This window comes from Pithys albifrons, chromosome 3 (assembly GCF_047495875.1).
Source record: "Pithys albifrons albifrons isolate INPA30051 chromosome 3, PitAlb_v1, whole genome shotgun sequence".
Taxonomy (NCBI): domain Eukaryota; kingdom Metazoa; phylum Chordata; class Aves; order Passeriformes; family Thamnophilidae; genus Pithys; species Pithys albifrons.
This window is the reverse complement of record NC_092460.1, coordinates 49,992,184-50,015,134: the sequence shown is the minus strand read 5'-3', so window position 1 is coordinate 50,015,134 and position 22,951 is coordinate 49,992,184. Positions and strand designations below refer to the sequence as shown.

At 44.1% G+C, this 22,951-nt stretch overlaps 1 protein-coding gene across 1 annotated transcript in view; it reads right to left on the bottom strand.

The window, feature by feature from the left end:
- Positions 1-22,951, bottom strand: part of CACNA1I (calcium voltage-gated channel subunit alpha1 I) — a 185,758-nt gene that overhangs the window by 19,061 nt on the left and 143,746 nt on the right. Inside the window, exons 8-10 of the mRNA XM_071550077.1 lie at positions 7,276-7,435; positions 4,788-5,103; positions 4,037-4,129 (exon numbers count right to left, since the gene is read on the bottom strand). Of these exons, the coding sequence (XP_071406178.1) occupies positions 4,037-4,129; positions 4,788-5,103; positions 7,276-7,435 (569 nt within the window). The remainder of the gene's footprint in view (positions 1-4,036; positions 4,130-4,787; positions 5,104-7,275; positions 7,436-22,951) is intronic.

Sequence of the window (22,951 nt, the reverse complement as noted above, 5' to 3'; positions counted from 1 at the left end):
GTACTGAAAATTAAGTTTGGTGTGCTGGTCTCTGTAAAATGTGTTTTGTGCTTGTTTCTTTTGGGGTCTTTTATTATCAATGAAATACAACCTTGCAGCTAAACGTTATCACTGGCAATGCAAAACCCACAATAACTGTCACATACTTCTATTGATAAATGTTATTTTGGGAGTTGTTGTGGGAAAAGTTCTTTTCTTGCTATTAAGTGTGGTCTCAGAGCAGAGGTTAGAAATCCTTCCAGCCTGTGTTCTATCCCTATCAGTAGGCAGTGCTGGGTTCAAGGCCCTAATTTTCTGGAGGCACTTATTTAGCTGATGTGTTCTTCCTGGCTTAAGTGTGGCCTCAGAGCAGAGGTTAGAAATCCTTCCAACCTGCGTGCTGTCCGTAGTCAATAGGCAGTGTTGGGAAACATAAGGCTCTAATTTTCTGGAAACGCTTATTGCTAATAATTTCTCCCTGGCTTAAGTAAGGTCCTCATAGAGGAGTAAAAGATCTTTCCAGCCTGTGTTCTGTCCAGCGTCCGGCAGGCAGTGCTGGGTTCATAAAGTTTTGATTATCCCGAGGGCTCTTATAGCTATTAACTTTATATTAACACAGTTAAGACTAGAAATCTTTGCATTTCTGTCTCCCTCCTCCCTTTCACTTGACACCCACCAGATGACCAAAAAGGGGAGGAGTGAGAGGACTGGATATGGCAACTAATTCTCTATCCTTATCCTTTTAACTAGGAACATAAAATGTAAAACATATTAGCTTGGTTAATCCTTAATTAAGGCCACAGCCAAGTCCATAAACTCTCAGGATCTCCTGTGCTTGACACTGCCTCCCAGCTGGAAGGACAGGAAGGGTCTCAAAAGGCTCTTAATTGAGTGATCCATCTCAGCTGAGCAGGGAGATGGAAAGTGTCTGACATGAAGTCAGACAAAGCATTTGAAAGAAGCAGATGGAGACCTTTGATTCAGAGCCCTGACACAGGAGTCCCATTCAGTCCTGAGACTGAGCTCTGTTTTGGTTAAGCAGATCCTGGCCTCAATCAGTCCAAGGTTCAATCCTTGTCTCTGTAATATCTAACTGAATCTGACTAGTGCTGCAAATTCTGACTTACTTGTCAATTATTTTTATTGCTTATTCCTGGATATCCAGCTTGCCTTTTTAAGCCCACATGTATAAGCACAGAGTACTTCAAGGAGGCCTCTGAGTACTGCCCTGCAGATGCCAATCTGAGAGTTCAGAAGACCTGGTTCTAGCCCAGGAGCCACACCAGTGGCCAAGTAGCTAGAGAGGTGACAAAGAGACAGCTGGACCCCAAGTAGGAAGACTGAAATGAAACAGACCCAAGAGCAGAAAGCAGTCCCTCCTTCATGTCACCTCCCTGATCTCTGATCAAGGGGGGAGCTACCTAAAATCTGCTGAATAAGTAAAATTCTTTTACCAGGTTCTTCTACAAGGCCACTCTGAGTGGCAGGGTCAGCCAGCACTCTTCGCCTCAGAGCAGCACATTTATACAGGATTTCTAACTGTCCTTGGAATATATCTAGATGGTGGAGCTTTCTTCCTGCTGTAAAAGCAGTACCAGGTAATACCCTAATGTAGGTGTTTGAAGATATCATTGTGACGGAAGAAGTAATGGATGAAAGCACAGCTCTAAAGAGAAGCAATAGATATCCAGGCCCAGAAGACCAAGTCTGAGCCAAGGCTAGAATGTACGTGGAAAACCAAAGAGTCAGGGCTTAAACTATGACTTTCATAGCACTCCTGCCTGGAAACTCCAGCCTTTCAACCATGGAGAAGGAGGGAAGTATAAAGGCTGGAAGGACTGTACTTTATGAGACTTAAAGAGGGAGTGTCATTTCTATAAGAACACTCAGACAGAAAATGCAACCAAGCTATAGCAAGTTTACAATGAGGTGTTGCTATGTGCTACTAAAGATGCACCACACACACCAAGAAGGTGTTCTTGGTGTATCTCCACCAAAGGTAAAGGAAATATCCCATCTGGCATATGGTTCTTTTGTTCTGGGCAGTTCCCAAAGTAACTTGGGATTCATATTCTCCCGTGTTTGATGGAAATAAATCCATATGGCTTCTGCAAATGAGGAGGGAGTGTCTAGAAATGTCAATGACACTCTACAGTAAAATCTCTGGTGGAGTGTTTAATTGAGGGTTTTCAGTGCCTGCAAATTCAGAGACTTATTTTGAACCTGTGTGAATCCACATGAGGTGAGCCAGCACTAGAAAGATACTTCGAAACCAAAAATACACTGACAGAATTTATGTAGTTTGAAATGGGACATGAGGGGCAGTTTTTGGAACTGGCCTACAAAAGAATGGGCATGCCTGCCACACTGCCTAAACACTGACCCTGCACAGTCCTCCCTGGCTCTGGGACAGGGAGTAAATTCTGTGTCAAACTGCACATTCTACAAATTTGGGTATCCTCAGTATGCTGCTCAAACTGAAAAGGCAAGTGGGTACTAAACATCTATTGCATTGTGGGATATATGAACAAACATCATATTTTCTGAACTCACAAAAAGCAGTGGGTATTCAGAACAGAGCACACAGGAACTGCCCCCTGCCACCCCATCCTGTGCAATCACATCCCTGCATTGTCTCTTTGGGACTCTCCAGACTCAAAGTAAAAGCAACATTCTGTAAGGTGCATTTCACCTCTGCTGTCCTGGCTCAGGGGCACAGTTCACAGAGAGTAGGTCATCCTTCTATTTTTCTCTTGTCTTTTCCTTGTGATGGTAGAGGGTCATAAGGCAGGGTGAAATCAAGGATATAATAAGTTTTTCCATAAGTTCTTTGAACTGAATGAGCCAGCAGACATTTTTTTTTGGTGCCACTCTCCATATGTACAGGTAGCAGAATTTCTCTCAGAAACTGGGTTAGTTTCCTTTGTCTTAAGTTACTACATGTCAACTTGAATTTAAACTAGATGTTGTATTAGGTAAGACTGTTAATGTTACTAGGTGACTGTTTCTAGACATCCTTTTTCTAGGAGGGCACAACCCCATAGGACAGTATTAGATGAAGATCAGTCTTAGCCAGGTCCATTTGTCAGCCCATCCAAATGCATATAGGCCTGGAAATACACACTGAGGCCCTTACTGACTAAGAAATCTAGAACTAAATTGCATCTACCTGAATTTTATTCTTCCCATAATTCATCCTATGTCTTTGCCTACTACTCCTGACTGTGATCCTCCTGTGAGAAAAGTGCAAGAGCCTTCATAAAAACAAAATTCTTCCTTGTCAGAAACAGGACATTCCCTCCAAGAAAACATACTTATGTAGAGGAGGCTTGAGGAATGGAGAGACTATGGCACCATGTTTCTCACCTTTCTTCCCAGGTACGGACAACAAACCTCCTTACAGAAAATCAACCTTCAAACTTCATTTGTATACATCCACTGGGCTTATAAACTGCTTATTAAGTTCTCATTGTGGACACATTTCTCTCTTTCCATCCCCTCCATCCACAAGGGATCTCACACAGCCAGTTTATTTTGGACTGCTGACACTTTTGGAGCAGCAGCTCCTTTTTGTTCATGGTGAGGAAGTAATTCAGCATGACAGACCCTGAATCTAACAAAATGTGAATCTGAGTCTCTGAACCAGAGAAATCCAGGTGCTGCCAAAAGCTGCTGGCTCAACATGGCTCAAAAATTACTGAAGAGCTTAAAATGTATAAAAAGACCAAGTAGAAGGGCAGACAAATAAATGGTTTTCTGTGCTTTTAAGCCAACTGGTTTGGGGAACTTACTTTGCAAGATCTGCCAATGAGAACATTATCCTACACTGGGCACGTATAACTTCTGAAATCAATCCTAAGTATATTTTATGAGTAAAAGATAGTAACATAGCTGACAACTACGTATGTGATTCTGCCACAAACTCTTGGTGAAAATCAACTGGCCAGATTTCTGAAATTCCTAGAAGTTTGGTTTCCCAATATCTCTGTTGATCTAAGACCTGTCTTTTGTGGGCTCTTAACTTGCACTGCTGACATCCATTAAGTCTTATACTTACGATTATCAACAAGATAAAGTAGATAAAATTGTAGAAGGAATGGGCATCCATCACATAGTACATGATCTCCACCCACCCTTCAAGTGTGATCACCTGCAAAGATAAACAACAAAAGAAACAGGAGGTAAGTGGGCTTCCAGAGTTCATTCCTCATTGTACACAGGCAGATACTGTCAGGGCTGTTACAACTCAAAGAAGGTGACAAACAACAATTTGTTTCAATGAAGCCAAATTTCCATTTCAGGAAATCAGCATGGTAGTACTTGGTGACACTGGCATACTGTCAAAGCCTGTGAGATCATTCTAGTCCACAGCAGGAATATTTCATTAAAATAGTTCATTTCCCTGGTTCACAGCAGGGGAAAACCCGCAGCAGGTTTCTGTGCCCCTTGGACTGGACACTGTGTACAGCCGGAGGAAAAGTAAAAAGGCATGGATTTTAGCTCCCATCTGCAACACTTGCTGGGAATTTGAAAAAAAACACCTGTTTTTACTACAGTGGTCTGCACTGAAGGGGAAAGGTGCACAAGTCAGCCTGAAGAGTGCAGTTGTAACTGCTCTATGTCCCTACCCATATTCAGGAATGCTGTTGACGGTGTGTGTGCTGTCTCTCTTACTAGGGTAGTTACAAGGCTCTTTACTCTCTGCGTCTGCATCACACCTTCCAGACACTACCACAGGAGCCCAGAAAGACTGGGTTTAAAAACAGAAAAATAGCTTGAGCCTTGTTAGAAGGCTAACTTGGACTTACCTGAAATATCACAATCCAGGCATACCCAATGTTGTCAAAGTTGATGGCACCCTTGTGCGGGTTGGCATTGCCAGTACGGCACACATTGTAGTACTGGTTCCAGTTGACACACATGCCACTGATATTGAACTCTTGCCTGACTGAGTTGTAGTAATAATAATCATCCTTGTCCAAACAACACTCATGGCCTCGCTCCTTCAGTGGGGGTATTTCATGACAGCCCATAATTCCATTGTCTCCTGACAGTGAGCAGATAAAGGGCATCTCATCATCTTCTTCAGGTTGGTAATAAGGGGGCAAGACAATGTCACCTTGTCTGTAAGAGTAAAAAAACAACCCACAGTCAAAAATTTCCTATGACAGACAGTTTCCCATCAGTGACTCTGATGAAGCTGAGAGCTCCCATTCTGACATAAGGACTGAACTGGGTAAGGGATTTCTAAGGTTTATTGCCTCAGGAGAAGGGAAAGGAAGACAAGACTCCTGAAAAACAGGAATTTTCCAGGCTGAGTCTCCAGTTTTCAGAATTTTGTCTGCCATCGGATCATCCCAAGCCAATGCAATCTGCTTGCATAGAGATGAAGAAAAGCTGGAATGTAGAGATTTTTGGTCTGATCGCTTCCCTGATTAGCATCAAATCTAAATTAGATGCAACGATATTAACGTAGTTCATCAGGCTTTACTGTGATGTGTTCATGTATGTAACTGTTGATGGACATGTTTTATAACATTTCCAAGAGAACCTTCTGTACTTATAAAAAAAGAAAAAATCCAGCTCATGCATAATTAAGGTTGTACAGATAAGCCTTAACATCTGGAAATGCAAAGCTAAAATTGACTTAACTTTGACTCCTTGGCAGATGGCAATATGGGTGTAATGTTTCATGACAAGTTCATGTGCTTTTTTCCAAATAATGCAAGCACCTTCCAAATGCATGAGTAATTAAATAATCTATGCTTGCCTAGCTAGAGATGAGCTAATGATCAGAAAAGTGAAAGGTAGAGATTAAAAATTTTTGATAAAACTTTATCTGGTGTATTTCTTGCAGTGCTGCAATACACAACTTTCCCACTGCATGAATGCAGACTTTTGCACTGTCATTGGAAGAGGACAGGTGTTGATGAAAAAGACAGAAATTCTTTGATTCCAAACTACGCAGGACTAAACCACAAAGATTTGTCACAGTTCACCCTCATAATTGGAGAACTGGGTACCTTCAGAATTGATTTCTCCAGTAATGGTCAGCCAAACATTTTCTAATATCTGTCACTCAGAAGGCTGTGGCACCAATTCACTTCTCAGTTACATCAACTCTGCATGGGTGTAATTACAGTCATTAAAGTAATATTACTCCTGATTTGCATAAAGGACAATCAACTTAAGTGTTACTTTTTCCCAAAGGAATAAATAAACACAGGAAATACCTGCTTTAAGCAGCTCCTAATGTGCAACTTCATTGCTGTTCTACAGATTGTACTTTCACACTTTTTTTTTCCAATTTCAGATGATCTAAAGCTTCAGAACTGTTTAATCAGTTTAAACTGACCTACAGTTTTTGCTTTTTTTTAAAGCAGTCTAAACTGATAACACACCTGGGATTAGCATAGGGTTTTAAGAAAACATTTTAAAGCCTGAGATCTGCTAAAGCCAAAAAGTCAACTGGAGGGGCTGTGCCCTGAAACTGGGTAATCTAAGAATTCATGAGAGGCAGGAGCTTTTCTACCCCACTACCTGCAGGGAGAAGTAAAGCTGTGTTCTGCAGACTGTCCTGTGCAGCTTCAGGCTCTCTGCTTGAACTGTGCCCACATTTACCCATGAGTTTTGTGTCCCACTCAAACAGACATTCTTTGTTTTCAGATGTTCACACTTCCACTAACCCGGCTGTAGGACACCTCTCCTACCAGCCCTCCATCCCATCCCTATGGCACCACTCACATGCAGTTCTACTCCTGAAGTTTTCCAATAACTTGCCCGTCCTTTCAAGGCCTCCAAACGTAATGCAATACTGTCCAAACAGTGACCTCAGCTCCTTCTTGGAGGTGCCAAAGATGACCCTGGATGCCTTGGGCAGCTCTATGGTTTTCTGTAAGCCTCCTCTGGGTGTTGCTTTCTGAAGAGGGAGCAAGTTCAGGAAAAAAGCAGCATGGCTGGTGTTTCAGAGTTTCAATTCTTTCTAGGTGTAGAAGCAGCATCCTGTATCATTGGGCATGGCTGGAGGAGGCAGCCACGCTATCCTTTGCCTTGATTCAATCCAAATTAGCCCAGCTTCATTCTTCTGTGGACCATGAAGACAGATGAAAACCAGCTGTCTTTGCCGGCCCTCCCTTTCCATTGCAAGATATGACCAACACTCTGCACACTATTACCCTAAAGCTGTTTGGAGTCAGTGATATACGGAGAGCCAGGCAGTAGAAAACAAGCACAGAGAAGGGGAAAGAGAAACACTCCTGGAAGAAAAGAAGATGATACTGTCCCCCAGTCACTCACATTGTGAAGTTCTCTTCCATGAAGCAGCGGTTGCGGAGCAGCCCAGCCCACAGCTGTACCCCAATGATGCCAAAGATGAAGAAGACAAAGAAGCAGAGAAGAAGGACGTTCCCCAGCATGGGTAAGGTGTCCAGGAGCAAGTTCACAAGGATGCGCATGCCTGCAGGGGGAGAAGAAAGCCAGAAGAAGCAAGTGTGGAAGAGAGAAAGGAGAGAGGAAGGGAAGGAGAAGAAAAGGAAAGGTTTATGAGACACACACACACACACACAAAAAAAAAAAGCCACACAAAGATAAAAGCAGAGTGTCAGAAATTAACAACTATCCAAACCAGGCTAGCTTTGTGGTTATTGCCTGTTCTTGTCCTAACCTCTACTGACAGGCAGCCAGCAGAGCTGCTGTGATGCCATGATCCCTTAAACCTAGGCCTTCAAATTCAGCAGAGAAAAGAAAAGGGAATGAGACTTCTAGTGCCATCAGCTGACTGACACCCTTCCCTTCCCTTTCCCTGCAGAAAGGCAACAGAGTGACCACTGTCCCAAAGGCGTGTGACAGCTCAACGTCCCCATCCTCAGATGTCTTGGACTGAAAGTCATCCCAGTTCAATAACTGCATGCTGCAACCTATGAGAATTGTACTGACAGACCAAGGCCAGCCTGCCAGTGGAAGGAACCTCTCCAGCACATACAAACTGGCATAAAATGGTTTTCTCAGTGACAACATTAGCCAGAGACAGACCGTTGGCTAGTCCTCCTGTCCCAACAGGACTGAAGCATAAAAGTAGCAGGCACAGCTCGAAATCCTGCCAGCACAGAACCTCTGCCCAGTGCAAATGTTTCCAAAAAAAGCCTTTTCCCCCCCAATTTCTAATTACCTAATGAATTATTTCTGTGATTTAATTTTCCCCCAGCTTTCCAGCTCACACAGCCACAAGCAGAGGTAAAGATAGGTTCATTTCTCCATGGAGCTAATGACTTTTCCTCTGCTCTCCAGAGGCGATGAAAGTCTGGAAATTCTTGTGAGCACCACCATACTGTCTTTACCCCTACACACACCCCATGAGGTCATCTCCCCTCCGTGGAGGTCCCTCCCTCACTTGCCCAGGGAGTTCTTTCACTGAAGATGTTCCATGTAGGCCAGCAAATAATTAGCTAATTAGGTATTTATAACCAGTTCATTACTTCAGATGGCAGTGGAAAGGGAAAAAGGCAGGGAGGATAAGATTAGGATTCTCTGACAGTCCTTTGAGGCACAAGATAATGCCCCTTGTGTGCCCAACATCAAGTAATTAGCCACATGATGCTATGCATTATGCTCCATGTCTATTCCCCAGACTGCTCGTGCCACATAGAGGGCAGGGAAGTGGTGCCTGCAGTGGGGCATGTAGGCAGGGGATGCACACGCACTGAAGAGAGGGAGAAGCATGCCAGGTGTGGGACATCAGACTGGTTTACATTAGTAGGGAAAATTTTGGGAACAGATGGGAGTGGAAGAGACAGGAGTGGTATTTACAGGTAGGAAGGAGAAGATGCTTAATTGTGGCTGCATGGGATCATGAAGGACAAGGAACGACGGCATTAGCTCTAAGGGCAGGCTATGGACAGTAGTTATGCCCTGGTGCATGACTGCCCAGCTGTGTCACTAGTCACCACATAAGACAGCTTCTGGACAAGTACATCAGTAACTCAGCAGCGCAGGGGCACAGCTCCAGCCACTCGCTGGGGATTGTGGACATGCCATGAGTCACTGACAGCTGCCTGATCTCTCACCACATAAAGTCTGACAGCACAGGCCCAGTGCCCTGCTGCTGGTCGCTGTGACCTGCCAGACCCTGCAGAAATGCTCTGGACAGCACTTTGACTTCAAGACCATGCACCCTAACTGCAGTGCACCATGTTCCCAGCATTAATGTTGCTTCACAGCACCAACTCTGTAGTTCCCATAAACTGTCCTGGTCAGTACATTAGGGTGAGCCAAGTGACATGGAAAGCTGTGCCAGTAGTGCTGCAAGAGAGGGTAATGTCTTTCAGATTGATTGATGATAGCTCCACTCCAGAGCTGGGTAATGGCAAGGAGGAGCCTGTCCTTATGCTGAAACATGGAACAGATAAAACAGACATTCTCACCAGAATTTTACAGACAACACATTTGTTGGGTCATAATTTGCAAAAATTGATTTTGTCCATGTTCCAAGAGAAGACAAATGACTTGCCAAACTGCCTGCCTTTTTCTTGGAAACATCCTGCCTGCCCATACGTTTTCCATCCTGACTCTCAGAGGGTTTACTGATGGTACAAGATTATGCTATCCACAGCTCCAAGATCATAGCTATTGCCCTTATGCTAGGCCCTTTGGGTACACAAGGCCATGACCCAAGAACTGGCAGGTGGCCCCACCACTTGGCATCTTTTCTATATCACAAAGAACTTCAGCATTGACTGGTTCCATTTCTAAATCTAAATGAAACCAAATTTCTATTTTTTAATGTCACTGTTAAACAGATTCATCTTCCTCTTCCCATTGATGCTGACTGTAGATATGACTGACTCTTCCAAAAGCAGTAATGCTGAAGCTACACCCATACAAACATAAATCTCAATTGTTCTATGGGCCAACTATCTCTAAAACAAATCCAGTACTTTACTTTGTGCAAAGCCTCTTTTCCTTCCTTCCCTAAACTACAAAGCAATTGCTCTGGAAACTAGTTTCTCACCAGAGACATCAGTTTGGTCCATCAGATGGATCTTCTTTGCCAAGTTGACACAGTTAGTGTCGGTACTTCAGCTGTTACTTCCGTATAGATGAAAGGCACGGTGTAAACACAGGCTCAGTATCTTTGTTTCCTTCCTTGTTAGCCTCCCCTGCTGCCTGCAATACTCAGGCTGGAGTCCCTGAGCCCCATCCTCTACTATGGCATTTTGGCGGTGTGTGTCTGTGACACTATGGGAACTCTGGGAGGAAGGTTTTTCGGCCTCCCTATTCCCTCCTGATCAGCAGCCCAGTCTGTCTGTGGCTGATTCTTTGCAGTCCCCCATCCCCCAGGAGGAACAGGCTGGCCTGGCAGCCAAGCTAACGCATCAGTGGCAGGTTTCCAAGGAAGGTCTTTCACTGCCAGGTGTCTGAACACTAACATGGGCAGGAGGGAATGAGCCCCACTCAGGCAGGACTTACAGAGAAGTGTACCTCAGGGTCTACCCAGCCTGATTGGAAGCAGTTTGCAAACAGTCCCTGGTTCGTCAAGTACTTACAGGGTGCGAGTTAAAGAGAGAGAAAGGCTGAAAAGCATAAGGATAGCAGGGGACGGTTTACTGTAGAGCTTCATTGCCAAAATGACAAGATCTTTAAAGCAACTTCTGGGCAATGAAATGGGCAGAAGGCATATTTGTCAGTGCATCTGTGGGACAATTCTGTTTTGGGGAACTGGGATGCCTCCCTTTTCCAAAGGGAGACAAAAAGCCTTTTCTGGACAAGCTGCCACTTACAGCAACACCAGGGCATCTTGCATGACAAATTCTGGAAGGTGCTGGAAAACCAGTTCTTTGGCAAAATCCTGCTGCTGCCTCCTTCCTACCTTCTGCTGCCTCTGCCACTTTACTTTTTTCTTGTTGTGTCTACAACTCCTCTCTGCCTCTGTGCTGCTCCCTCAGCTTATGTGCAAATGTTTCCTGGCCTCCCTTCCCAGTGCCCTTTCCCCACATCCCCATTTGTCCTTTACCACTGGCAGAGCAGAAGCCACGCTGACTCACAGCAAGGAGGGGATATGAAAGGGACAGTGACCTTTACTGAAGCATCCTTTGAAAAAAATGAGACATTGCTTGAGAAGGAAAAGGAAAAAGGGCTGGGTGGTCTGAAGGAAAAGCAGGGAGGGAGATCATTGGTGAAGTAACATTCAGCAACCAAACAGCCTTCCAGGGCATCAAATGTGAAAAGGTTTTGCTCTTCAAGGGAGAGAAAAGCTAGAAACATTAAATATTCATGAGTGCCAGGTGTGGGCTCTGAAAGGTCTTTTCTCTTCTCCACTCATCCTCACAAGGAGACCGGGGAAAGGAAGAAATTAAATGGCCTCAGCTGCGGGCATCCAAGGAAGGATCCTCACAAAACTGCTCACATAATGCTTCCCTGCTGCTTACCCACGCTCTTGGGCGAGGGGCAGAGAAGGGTGCTCGATGGTACCTCGCTGGCAGGGGTACTCTTGGTAGGATATTCTACGGGAGCAAAGCCACCACTCAAACACAGCAGTAGATGGGCAAAAGTATGTCGTCACAGGGATGAGAAATGATGCGAGGGTTAGAGGAGTGCCAGGAAGTGAGCTATCAGCAGGAAGCACAGGGTTGAGTGGGGTCTCTGTGCTACCTCCTGGGTTTGGGAAAAGGAAATCGTCTGCCTCACCTCGGCAGCATCCAGAGACCCTTCCTGACAAACTGCAGACTCTACAGTGACCCTCGCTCCCTCCAGACACTTGCCATCAAACCTGATTAACCTGGCCACCACAGCCAAGCAGGCTCGTCTGGCACGTTCCCGCCGCGGGGAGAGCGCGGCGGCGGCGGCGGGGCCGGGGCAGGGCTGGGGAGGATGCTTCGGGAGCCGCAGCCAGCTGTGCAGGGCAGGTGTGCCCCGAGGCGCGTCCCCGCCGCCACTGCTCCCCATCGCTTTGTCACTTCGCCTTCTTTTCGCCTGCCTCTCTCCAAGAATGAGGACCGACAGCTAAGCTGATTCACTCCTTAGCGCTAATCACCCTGTGATCTGAACCGGGGACTGGTTCAGGAGGAGGGGAGAAACCCTGGTTTTTTTCTGGTTTCTTATATCTCCCTTCTCAGGCCCTCAAATCTTTCCCAGCTACACGGTGAGGGACAAAGCTAATGCGTGCAAACTCAAAAGGAGATAGCTGTTTGAGGCAACCATTCCCCTGCTTAGAGTAAACCAGATGGGGGAGAACATAATTCTCAGCACCCATCCCATCATGGACCAAGTCATCAATTGTCATTTTAACGGAAACAAAAGCCAATCTCCTTCCCCTCATCCCTTGTCAGCTGGCAGGACATTTTGCAGAATGCAGAGACTGAAGTGTCATCATATTCCTCAGCCAGGCTGCTTGTCCAAGCGTGCCTTTTTTCCTTCCTCCCCTGCCCCAGGACACATGGCAGTCCACCCAGCTAGCATGTGGTTGGCAGGATTTTCCTGTGCAAGCTCCTTTATGGAAATTTTCATAACTGAGGAACCATTCCTGTAGATAAATTCTGCAGAACGTACATAGAAAGAGATGCAGGTGGGTTTTTTGTTTGTTTGTGGGGTTTTGTGGTTTGTTTTTTGTGTTGCTTTTTATCCAGCCAACCCCTGTAGTTAAAATAATTGCATTTTTTGTGCACACTGCAAGCTGGTGCTCCAAATTCTGGCCCTTCTCACTGATCTCTTGCTGATCTGAGGTTTAGCTGTCATTTCACACATTACATTCCTGAACATCAGCTGAAACGTGGAGCCAGGCCATTGCTAAGAAGCACCAATCAGCTGTGTGTTCAACAGTAGACACACTGCCAAGCTCACCAATACTCTAACTCACAGCTTTCCTCACCACACAGGTCTTTTCCCTTTGCTGTATTCCTCCTAACTGAGGAGGAACTGCAAACAAGTGTAAGCAAAAGGAGCTCAGCTGGAACAGCTGGCGAGCAGCTCCAGATGCCTTGTCCTCAAGCTGCAAAGCCAACCTCACTCACATTGCATGCCATCACCATCTGCTTTGCACCAAGGCAAGAGATCATGCTCAGATGGATGGCCAGACCCAAATTACATGAACTCTGGAAAGACAGGTCCAGTTCATGGTATGAGGTAGTGAGAGACCTTAAGCCAGTTCTGCTGCTGAGGAAAAACTGTCCCAGACACACTGGTCTCATTCAGGAGCAAACAGAGTCTTCCCAATGAGCTGTTTGTCAGGTTGCTAGTGCTTGCTGTCTCCCTTGCCATATATCCTTGTAAAGATACATTTAGAAATGGGGACTTTGCACTTGCAGATGGTCAGCATGAGCCATAGCTCAGGAGCTCTGTCAGGTTCCTGACACCAGTTCACCACTTTTGTCTTACTGACAAGCTAAGCCTTCTAGCACCTCTGACTGGCTCAGACACCTCAACCTGTACAGCCAGTTCATGACATAACCTCAGATTATCTAAATCTTTGTCACTCCTCAGTGTGACCACAGAAAAGATCAAAATATGACATTTCCAGCACTTCTAAAGCTTCAGCCAGTAGAAAGGGCTGTTGTTGATTTTCTCAGTAGCATGGACACATCAAGCCTCGTCTTGGTACAGTGACTTTCCTTAGAACACTGAATCAAGTTAAGCATTAAATGTCCTCCGTCCTTACCTTCAAAGTACTCTTCAGCTTAAGCCTGAGATAACCAAAAAAGAAACTAAAACTCCAGAAAAACACTGTTGGCCAGAGCTTCACCCTGCTGGGACAACAGAGCTTTCAGAGTACTTAAAAAAGAGAAAGAACTCTCTTAAGCTTTCTCCAAGGCCATAGAAACTTGCTTATCCAGGCACTAACACAGACCTCACCTCTTTTCAGTCACAGAGCGAGACATGGATCAGGTCAACATGAACATTCAAAAGAAAAGTAAGAGGGGAGAAAAACTAAACCACTTAGAACACCTCCCAGCAGATATGCAGCTAAAATAACTGCCATGAAGAGTGCAAATGAAACCAGACATAAGCTCTGTTTCTAGGGGCTGGAGGAAGATGAGCAAATAAACACACAGGCACTGAATAGCCACAGACTGCCAAAGAGGGCTCAGGTGGAGCTGCCACGTGCTGTGAAGAAGGAAACTCAGAAGTGAAGCCTCCTAATTGCAGACCTGACCCCAGGGTTACAGTGGCCTTGAGAAAGACAGCAAAATCCAGCTCATTTACCTTGACACCTAACCTAAATGCTGACATCTCTGGAAAAAGAGTGGCTCCAGTCCATGTTCTTTTGTCTTCCAAAAAGGAGACACTCAAGTTCTGCAGCAGGCTGCATGTTGTTATGGATGCTGGGAGCCCAGCTGAGATGTCATGGATAATAACAGAAAGCAACTCCACCACAAACATTCACATGCAGTATGTGCCACCATAGCATGGTTGGTAGCCACATAATCCAAGACATGAGCAGAAACAAATGCAAGCAAAGGTCTCAGTCAGCAGCCCTTTCTTCACTCTCTTTCCATTATCACCTTGCAAGCTTTGGACTGTTAAGAAACCTTGTCTTGCAGAGTGATGACAGGTGTCAGATTAATTCTTAGAGCGGTGTCTCTCTGGGGGATTGCTGTCGTTCTGTTCTTCTTTGTAATACTGAACATCTAATAAGCAACACCTACTACCACCTGCTACAGTAGTTCATTCACTGATCATCTCAATTTTTTCCCCCATTTATCACTGCAAATGACGACTGCATTCACTTTCAGTAAAGAGTCCATCAAAATCATACAGTGCCAGCTTTTCTTTCAGAATTGCTGGGGTCACCCAACACCAGGCAAGGTGACTCCAGTGTCACTCCACTCTATAAATATCCTCAAGTTCTTTACACATCTCTAGTGCTGTGTAAGTGGGACAGAATAATGCAAAATATTATGTAAAACAGTGTTAATGCAACTTCTGGTTAAGATTTAAGGGAGCTAATTTCCTCTTGCTGTCACTGGCATGAATCATGTTTCTTTCTACTGCAGGCAGTGACATGACATTAGGTGAAATGAGTGTGAACAAGAGAATCAGGTCCAAAATACACAAAGATAGAGAAATTTAAGGTTATGTTGCAAATTGCCCTTCCCACAAAGTGTAATTTGCATTAGTGTAATATGACATTATCTTTCACCTCATAATACACAGTCATTATTGCTCACATTTCCATGGTATCCATTGCTTGATAGGTCCTATGGGACAAACTTTGCAAAACAGCTCAGCTCCCATTTAGGCGGCAAAATACATGGCTGGGTTTTCGTGAGTGCTGTGTACACTGGAGACTGAGCTTGTTTGAACAGGCAGCAGAATTGCCACAATGGGAGCTGTTTGGCCCTGAGCATTTTTTAAAATTCTGGCTGTGCACCTTCTCCTACAGGAGAAGGAAGAAATAAAGGTTCCAGCAAAGGTCTTTTTATGACTCTGCTTTGTTTTGGTTTTTTTCCAGGCTTGCTTTACTTCCAATAACACAAACACCAAGATGCTATTACTGACTGTTGTGATTTCTATCATAAGCCTTGGGATGCACGGCAGAAACCTCCAGGTGTGAAATCTTGTTATGATTTGACAATCCCAGATTACAGCAAAAAAAAAAAGAAGTTTCTGTACCCAACCACTATGGGAGGAAAAAAAGAGGACTAAAAGATCTGAGTCACATGTCTAAGGGTCTGAAAGCAATGGGAAAAATAAACTGTGGTTGGTTTTCCTCTTCCTTTTCCAAATCTCATGGTTTTAAACCTGTCAGACAACCTACAAGCACACAATTTGTGACTTTTGAATTGCTAATAATAGTGAAATCAAGTGAACTGATTCAGAGAGGGAAAGATTGCTTTCTCCCATTATCACCTAGCAATATATTGCACACTTGGAATCCCCATGAAAAACTGCGCTGAGATCAGACAATAAGTAAATAAAATTGCAGCCTGTGTTCAGTGACTGAACAATTAAATCAGATACAGGAAAAAATTCTTTTACTGTGAGAGTTGTGAAGCACTGAAACATCCAAAGAAGTTGTGGATACCCCATCCCTGGAAGTGTTCAAGGCCAGGCTGGATGGAACTTTGAGTAACCTGGTCTAATGCAAGTATTCATGCCCATAGCAGTGGGATTGGAACTTAATGATCTTTAAGGTCCCTTCTAACCCAAACCATTCTGTGATTCTATGAATACTTCCTCCAGCACTAGAAGATGTGGGCCTGTGACAGACCAATTTTAAAAAGCTCCAGAGAAGCACTGATTTGCAAACCCATCCAATATATTTATCTGAGAGTCAATAGATTTTCTTTATACTAGTCCTTGACTTTGTTTCAGTTTTGATTTCCTCTCCTTCCCCTCCCACCCCCATCACTGTCTCAGCATTATCCTACACAGAGAGGATAATGCTGTGCCTGGAGAACCCCACTGCTTGCCTCCTGTGCACTCCCCTTTCCAACCCCGCTCCTTTCTCTGCTCTCATCTCTACTGATGGCCATTCTGCTCTGCTCACCTTTGCACTGCTACCTGTATCCTGGCTATCCTGATTTAGAGCTTGACTGACTTCATAGAGAGTTGCACATACAGAATACTGCAGTTCTGAATACATTTCCATCTCTGATCTCTCCCCTTCTTGGAGGAAAAACATCCTTTCATGGCCTGCACCCGACATAAATCATAGTTCTCTACTCAGTGCTTTGCTCCATTTGGCTAGGAGATTGGGTTGGGAAGGGAGGACACAGACTGAACTTCACCCCATCAGTCAAGTCCATTCCCTGTTGACTTTTCTCCACCCTTTCACTGCCCACCTGTCTGAGACAGAGCCTGCAAAAAGCTGGCGGCTTCGTCTTTCTATGCATTGGTGTCACACAGCCTGAGCAGGGAATGGAAAGTGCTTTGTGACCTCTTGACTTTTGTGTATGGGTGCTGTGAGAGAACATCACTTCTGTACCTGTACTAACCTGCTCAGGACCTTGGCTGCCTGTGGATAAATCTGTGTGTAAACACATTTGCACATCGCTGTAAGTGTGGTTTGCTTGCCACTGAGATGTGATAATAAATATTTACAGAGCAGCTTCTAAAAAGAACTGTGAATGGGGTAAGTCTAAATATTTGGAAAATACAACAGTATTCTAGTTTCAGTTATTGCTACACAAATAGAGCCAAAAGGGGGGAAATGTACTTTCGAAAGAGTCAAATAGAAGAGGACATTTTTGAAAGGGGATCAGCATTGGAAACAAACAAGGAAGTGACAGTCCTCTTGCAAAAAGATGAAAGCATCTAAAGCAAAGACTCTGAGGAGGAGGGACTTAGAAGAGGAATCTCATAATCTCTTTACATTTCCAACTGCTAGGGCAGGACTGTGCCTGTCATATGCACTTGTTTTTTGTCCAATCTAGCTGTAAAGGAGACTGTTTTACAGCCCAATACATCTCAGTCAGAAGCTAATTTCACATACACTCATCAGTGAAATTAGCTCTTAAACACATTTAGAAGTAGATGTCATCACTTTTCCCCCATGACAAGTGCAAGGTTCATAGCAAGATTGCTCTCTTATGCACTGTTACAACACCAAGCACAGGTAGCTTGGTGTGGAATACAGATTTAAGGCAGGCATATAAATGCAAAACATCTGCTCTTCCGATTTCAGGGTTCATCTGCTTTAGACTAATTTTATATTAGTGGTTTGGTCTAGCAAGATGAACGCAGAGCTAAGAATTAAGATATGTCAGTTGGATTCCTGAGTCTGCTAATGACAATTGCCGAGTCTCATTCACCTGGTGTGAAACATGAGAAATACTAAAATAAAAATTCTTGGTTTATGTCTTTGAGATCTGTAGAAGAAAAGTAGAATACTGCAGTCTATTTGGACTCATGGTGCTACTATAATTACAATCATTAATAAAGAAAAATGGAACTAGACCAAGTTTTTCCTACACAGCACTTTTACCAGAAAAAATGCTATTTCATTGAAATAAAAATGATGCAATAGTAATTAAAACAGTTAGCAAAATGAAAAGGAGGACAAGAGGAGAGAAAAGCATTTTTATACTAGAATGGTATGATTGAGGATTTTTTATTTTTAAACTTGTTTTTCAAGACCAAGTATAGGAAAAAAATAATCAGAAAACCAAACAAGCCACCTAAAACTAGACAGCATAAGGCCATAATAAAATGGATGGGAAAATATTGTTTTTGTTGTGACTAAAACTAAACCACATTTAGAAAAAGCAGAACATCCCACAAATCTGAAATTCTATTTCCTGCACAGCTAGTAATAAGAATATAATATTATATTTCTAATGCTTATAACTCCACACAAGTATTACTGCGCTTACACACTATTAGCACATGTATATATCCTTTCTACTCAATAAAGTTGCTATGCAACACTACAACATACTCCTTCACTTCTGTACAGCATGCTCAGCTCAAGTAATCTGCTTCCAAATGAGGAGTCAGTTACTAAATTTTAAGTGGAAACTGGAAGACATCAAACACAGTGTGAGAGCTCTTCTTTGCATAAGGTCAATGCAACAAAAAAAGAGTAAACTGAAAAAACATTTTCTGCTCTAATGTAAAAAAAAATAACAGAAGCACAAGAAATTCAAATTATCATAAGTGACTACAGACTCCCTGCTCAAAAGCAGGCAGAAATAAAGCAAAACCAGCCTCCCCTCCAGATCTTCTACCTGGCCATGAGAAGAAGCATCAAAAGAACTAGTGCAAAGAGCAATGTTTTGCCTAGCAACATGGCACACAATCACAAAATGATAATAATGACTAATGGATGTGGATTTTCACCCCAAGACCAGGACATAGACACGTCCAGAGTAGAAAGAAACTACCCGTGACAAGACCTGGAGAGTGTTTTTAACCTCTTTGCACTTCTTCAGTAACTTGTGGGGCTTGTCACACCAACTCACTGCCATGGAGTTGAATGACATGGTAATAGGACCAGAACTATCTCTGATTTCTTTCTCCCGCATCTTCAAAAAAACCCAAAAAAACCAAAAACCCAAAAGGCAAAGTTCCTGGGGTTGTAATCAAGAATGCAAGAGATAAGACAGAATGTTAATGATGGTGCAATACATATCAGAAAACTAGGGTGCCTCACACTTAGTATACTGCAAACATGACATGAGAATGCAGATGGCATGATCAGGTGCAGGAGAACCCCAGGCTTCTTCATCCAGAAGGGAAATATGAAATGATCAGCAGCACATCCTGCTGAGAATTGCAAGAAATGCAATTAGTTGCTGATAACCAGTAGCTAAAGATCAGCTTTAACCCTGAAGTAATGAGGTGAAATCTAGAAATCTCTTCATGTGAGCTCTCATAGAATCATAGAAAGGTTTGGGTTGGAAAGGACCTTAAAGATCATCCCCTGCCATGGAAAAGAGCAACTTCCACTAGACTAGTTCCTCAAAACCCCATCCAGCCTGGCCTTGGACAGTTTCAAGGATGGGTCTTCCCCAGCAAAATCCCATTTTACTTCTTTTATTTGCTCAGTGTCTTTTGGTTGATTTGAAACTGGAAGGACTTCCAAAGGGAGTGAGTTTTACAGCCTAATTATGAACTGGGTGGAGAATGTCATTCTTAATGAACATTTACCACCTTCTGGTTATCCTTTTCTTCTAGTGCTTTGATTCAGAGAGCCTATGCATTCTTTACACCATAGATAATGAGTACAGCACACACAAATAGCATTTGTCATCTCCTTCTGGGATATTGTTTCAAAGCCTCAGAACTCTCACTGTAAGGAAGGGCTTTCAACATGTTAAGAATTACCCTGAGTAAGCAGAATTTAGACATATCCAATTTGGGCATTTAAACTTCAGCTTTGCCCACCTGCCAAGAATATAAAATAAGTTTATTTAACTTACTTAACAGGTGACACTTTTCCCTCTACCATGTTGCTACTGTTTCCTTAGAAATTCCTTCTGAATTTCCTCTCCTAATTTTCTGGTATTGCTTTTTGGTTTTTTTTTTCTTTTCTGTCATGTAGTATGAAATTTCTTCCAAACTTCTCCAGAAATATCTCACTTCAGTATGTTGCCTTTTCTAACACTGGCTGATTAGTAGAGTGGGCCTCTTCTTTGGGTGCTAAATGATCTACCCTGACAGACCACTTGTGCACTCTTCCACTCATACTGTAATCAGTCAGGTCCCTAATCACTTTGTCCATCCTCCCAATAATAATCTGCCATTATTCAGTCCACACAGTCAGACTCCTCTGTGAAAATCAGTCCCTACCTGGTTGCCCACGTGGAAAAGCCTTTGAAACACCCACTGGTGAACACTGGGCCACACTGACCCATTGCAGCCTTTTGAACACAGCCAAATGCTTGCCCTTGGGATTAACTCCTCTCCCCAGATATCTCACACTCAGAACCATGACCTCAATCTCCCCCTACTTCCTGTTGTCTTATTTACCACTTTCTTTGTTAGCATCTGTAACACCTCCAGCTTGGTATCATCAGTGCATCTCACTAATAGACTTTCCTCTTGCTTCAGAACAGTAATGAAGAACTTAAAGACATTAAAAAAAGATTTGCAGCCAAAGGTCCCATTAATTATGTTTGCTGTACCTCACTAGGCACCTTCTTCTAACACAGCTCCATTTATCAGCAACCTTTGTTTACAGCCTCTTTGTCAGTTTTCAGCCCTCCAGTCAATGCTTCCTCTCACAGAGAATCCAGTTTCCTTTTTTTTATTTTAATTAATGACAGGATGTCTATCTTCCAAAACATTCTCTGAATACAACCACATATTTATGAAGCAAGAAAAATACATAAAGGTTTAACTACAGATGGGAAATTAAAATACCACCAATTTCATACCGGTAAATTCTTATACTGATAAAAGGAGCAGACAGGTAGTGTCATGGCAGGGACAGCCAGTGGAAATTCATTGTCCTGTGCACTGCAAAGGTCAAGAGAGATGATGGAAAACACCTCTGGTGCCTCTGCATGGAAGGAGCAGGTATCTGGTGGGTCAGTTCTGATGTGGCTCACACCACTCCATCCTGGGGCAGCCCTGGCTGGTCCAGGAGATAAATAGGAATAAAAGAAGGCCTCGACTTTCTGTCAGTCAGGGTTTGCTCCTGACCACCACTGTCCATCAATTAAAATGGCAGACACCTGTAGGAGTTAATTGCATGTCATTCAAGATGTTTTTACTCACCACCAAGGTTAAGTCTACCCTGTAACAGAGATCAGTCTCAAAGTAGTCTCTGAGCACAAACTTGTGGGACTCCTGATGGAGCAGAGAGACAGGGAAACTGCATAACGTGATGATGGTGCTGCTCTCCCATGGCTGGCCATACACTTCCAGGAAGGGGCTAGCCTGCCATGCACAACCTCTGGCCCACCCCCTCAGGGAAAGTGTGCCCCTGACCCCTACCTACCTCCAGGACTGAGACTGGCTCCTGGCCCTCTGCTTTCTGGAGAAGGGCCAGAGAGATGGAGACAGAAAGAGGGAGTTGTTTTGCTGACAATGAATAGCCAAGAGCTTGTCTTGACTCCCATTTTTATCACTCTGTGATAAACCTCTTACATTCCTAGGTGTGCTCGCAGTGCCCCAGCCAGCTACTCTTCTGCCTGGCACCTTCCTGCCATGTTGGCACAAAAGACTGTGCCTCAGTTTCTCCATCACACCTTTTGGCACCCTCTGTCCATGATCATTGCTCAAACATAAAAGTACATCTAGGAAGAGGAAGACCCCCTTCTATGGGGACTTTGCATGGACCCAGAGATCCTGAAATTCACCTCCACAACATGTTCAGGAAATAGGTGTCATCACGAAAGTGACTTTAGCACAAGGGAAAACATATGGTGCAGACTGGGTCAACTGAGCAAGCCTCATCAGAACTGGAAGAGAAAAAGGAGCATCTGAACTTGAGAGAAGGATTAGGAGAGCTCTGGCAAGGTCTTAGCCACTGCAGACAACCTAATCAAGGAGACTATGGGGAAGAGCAAAGAAACTTCCTACCATTCTGTAAGAGTGGAAAACTTACAGAAGAAATGCCTGAAGTCTCACAGGGCAGCACACAGGAACCACTGCCTTTCCACAGGGAACAGCCAGAAACATCAGAGTGACACAGAAGGCTGAGTTCAGTGCTCTTGCAACACCCTAATCCCAATGGCATGCAACCTGTCCACCGGTTCACTTCCATACAGCTGGATACAACCACTGCAAAACCTGAGGCACCCCCATTAATGTTTCCTGCAGTTCAGTAACAATAACCATGCTTGTTATTTGCTTCAGGGCAACAACAGTGATGAGAAGGAGGAAAAAAACCCCAAACAAACAAGGAGAGGCATAGGAAGGGAAGGTGAGGGAAGAAGTTCAGCATCACCAAAACCTTCAAAATATTATATGGTGAGGAGGATAGTCTTGTCCCCATCCTCTAGGAAGGAAAAATGTGAGGATTATGCAGGGACCACCTCCACTGTGGGGGCAGTACATGTGCATAGCACATGCCCGATGGCTGCAGCTCATATCCCAGGGCTGCAGCACCTCTGGTTTACATGCAGACCTGAGCTGGGGGCTGTGCCTCAGACCAGAGTTGTGCTAGTGAGCAACAACTTGGCTGCTGACACATCCAGGCTCAGGCGCAGCCGTGGCAGCCTCATTCCCAGGGGTGCTCAGCCTGGCTCATACACACAACAGCTCACAGGAGGGATAGCTGCACAAAAGAGCAAGTGCAAATCACGAAGTGAGGAAGAAAGAAAAAACAGTCACTATTGCATGACCCTAAGCTGTAACGGCATGAAAATTTTCCACAGGAGAGGATCTGGAAAACCATGTGAAGGCCTGAGCAAACTAATTCTTTCAGCTTCCCCAAGCTCATCCCTCTCCAGATGTTGCACACAGCCCTTTTTGAAGCAGAAACCTGCAATGGCCTTGAGTTAAGAGGGAAAAAAACACTTTCCTTTACTGCATGTTGTTCAGCTTCAGCTCCTGAGCCATCAGAATGGCTGTGCATAAAATGCCCATGATC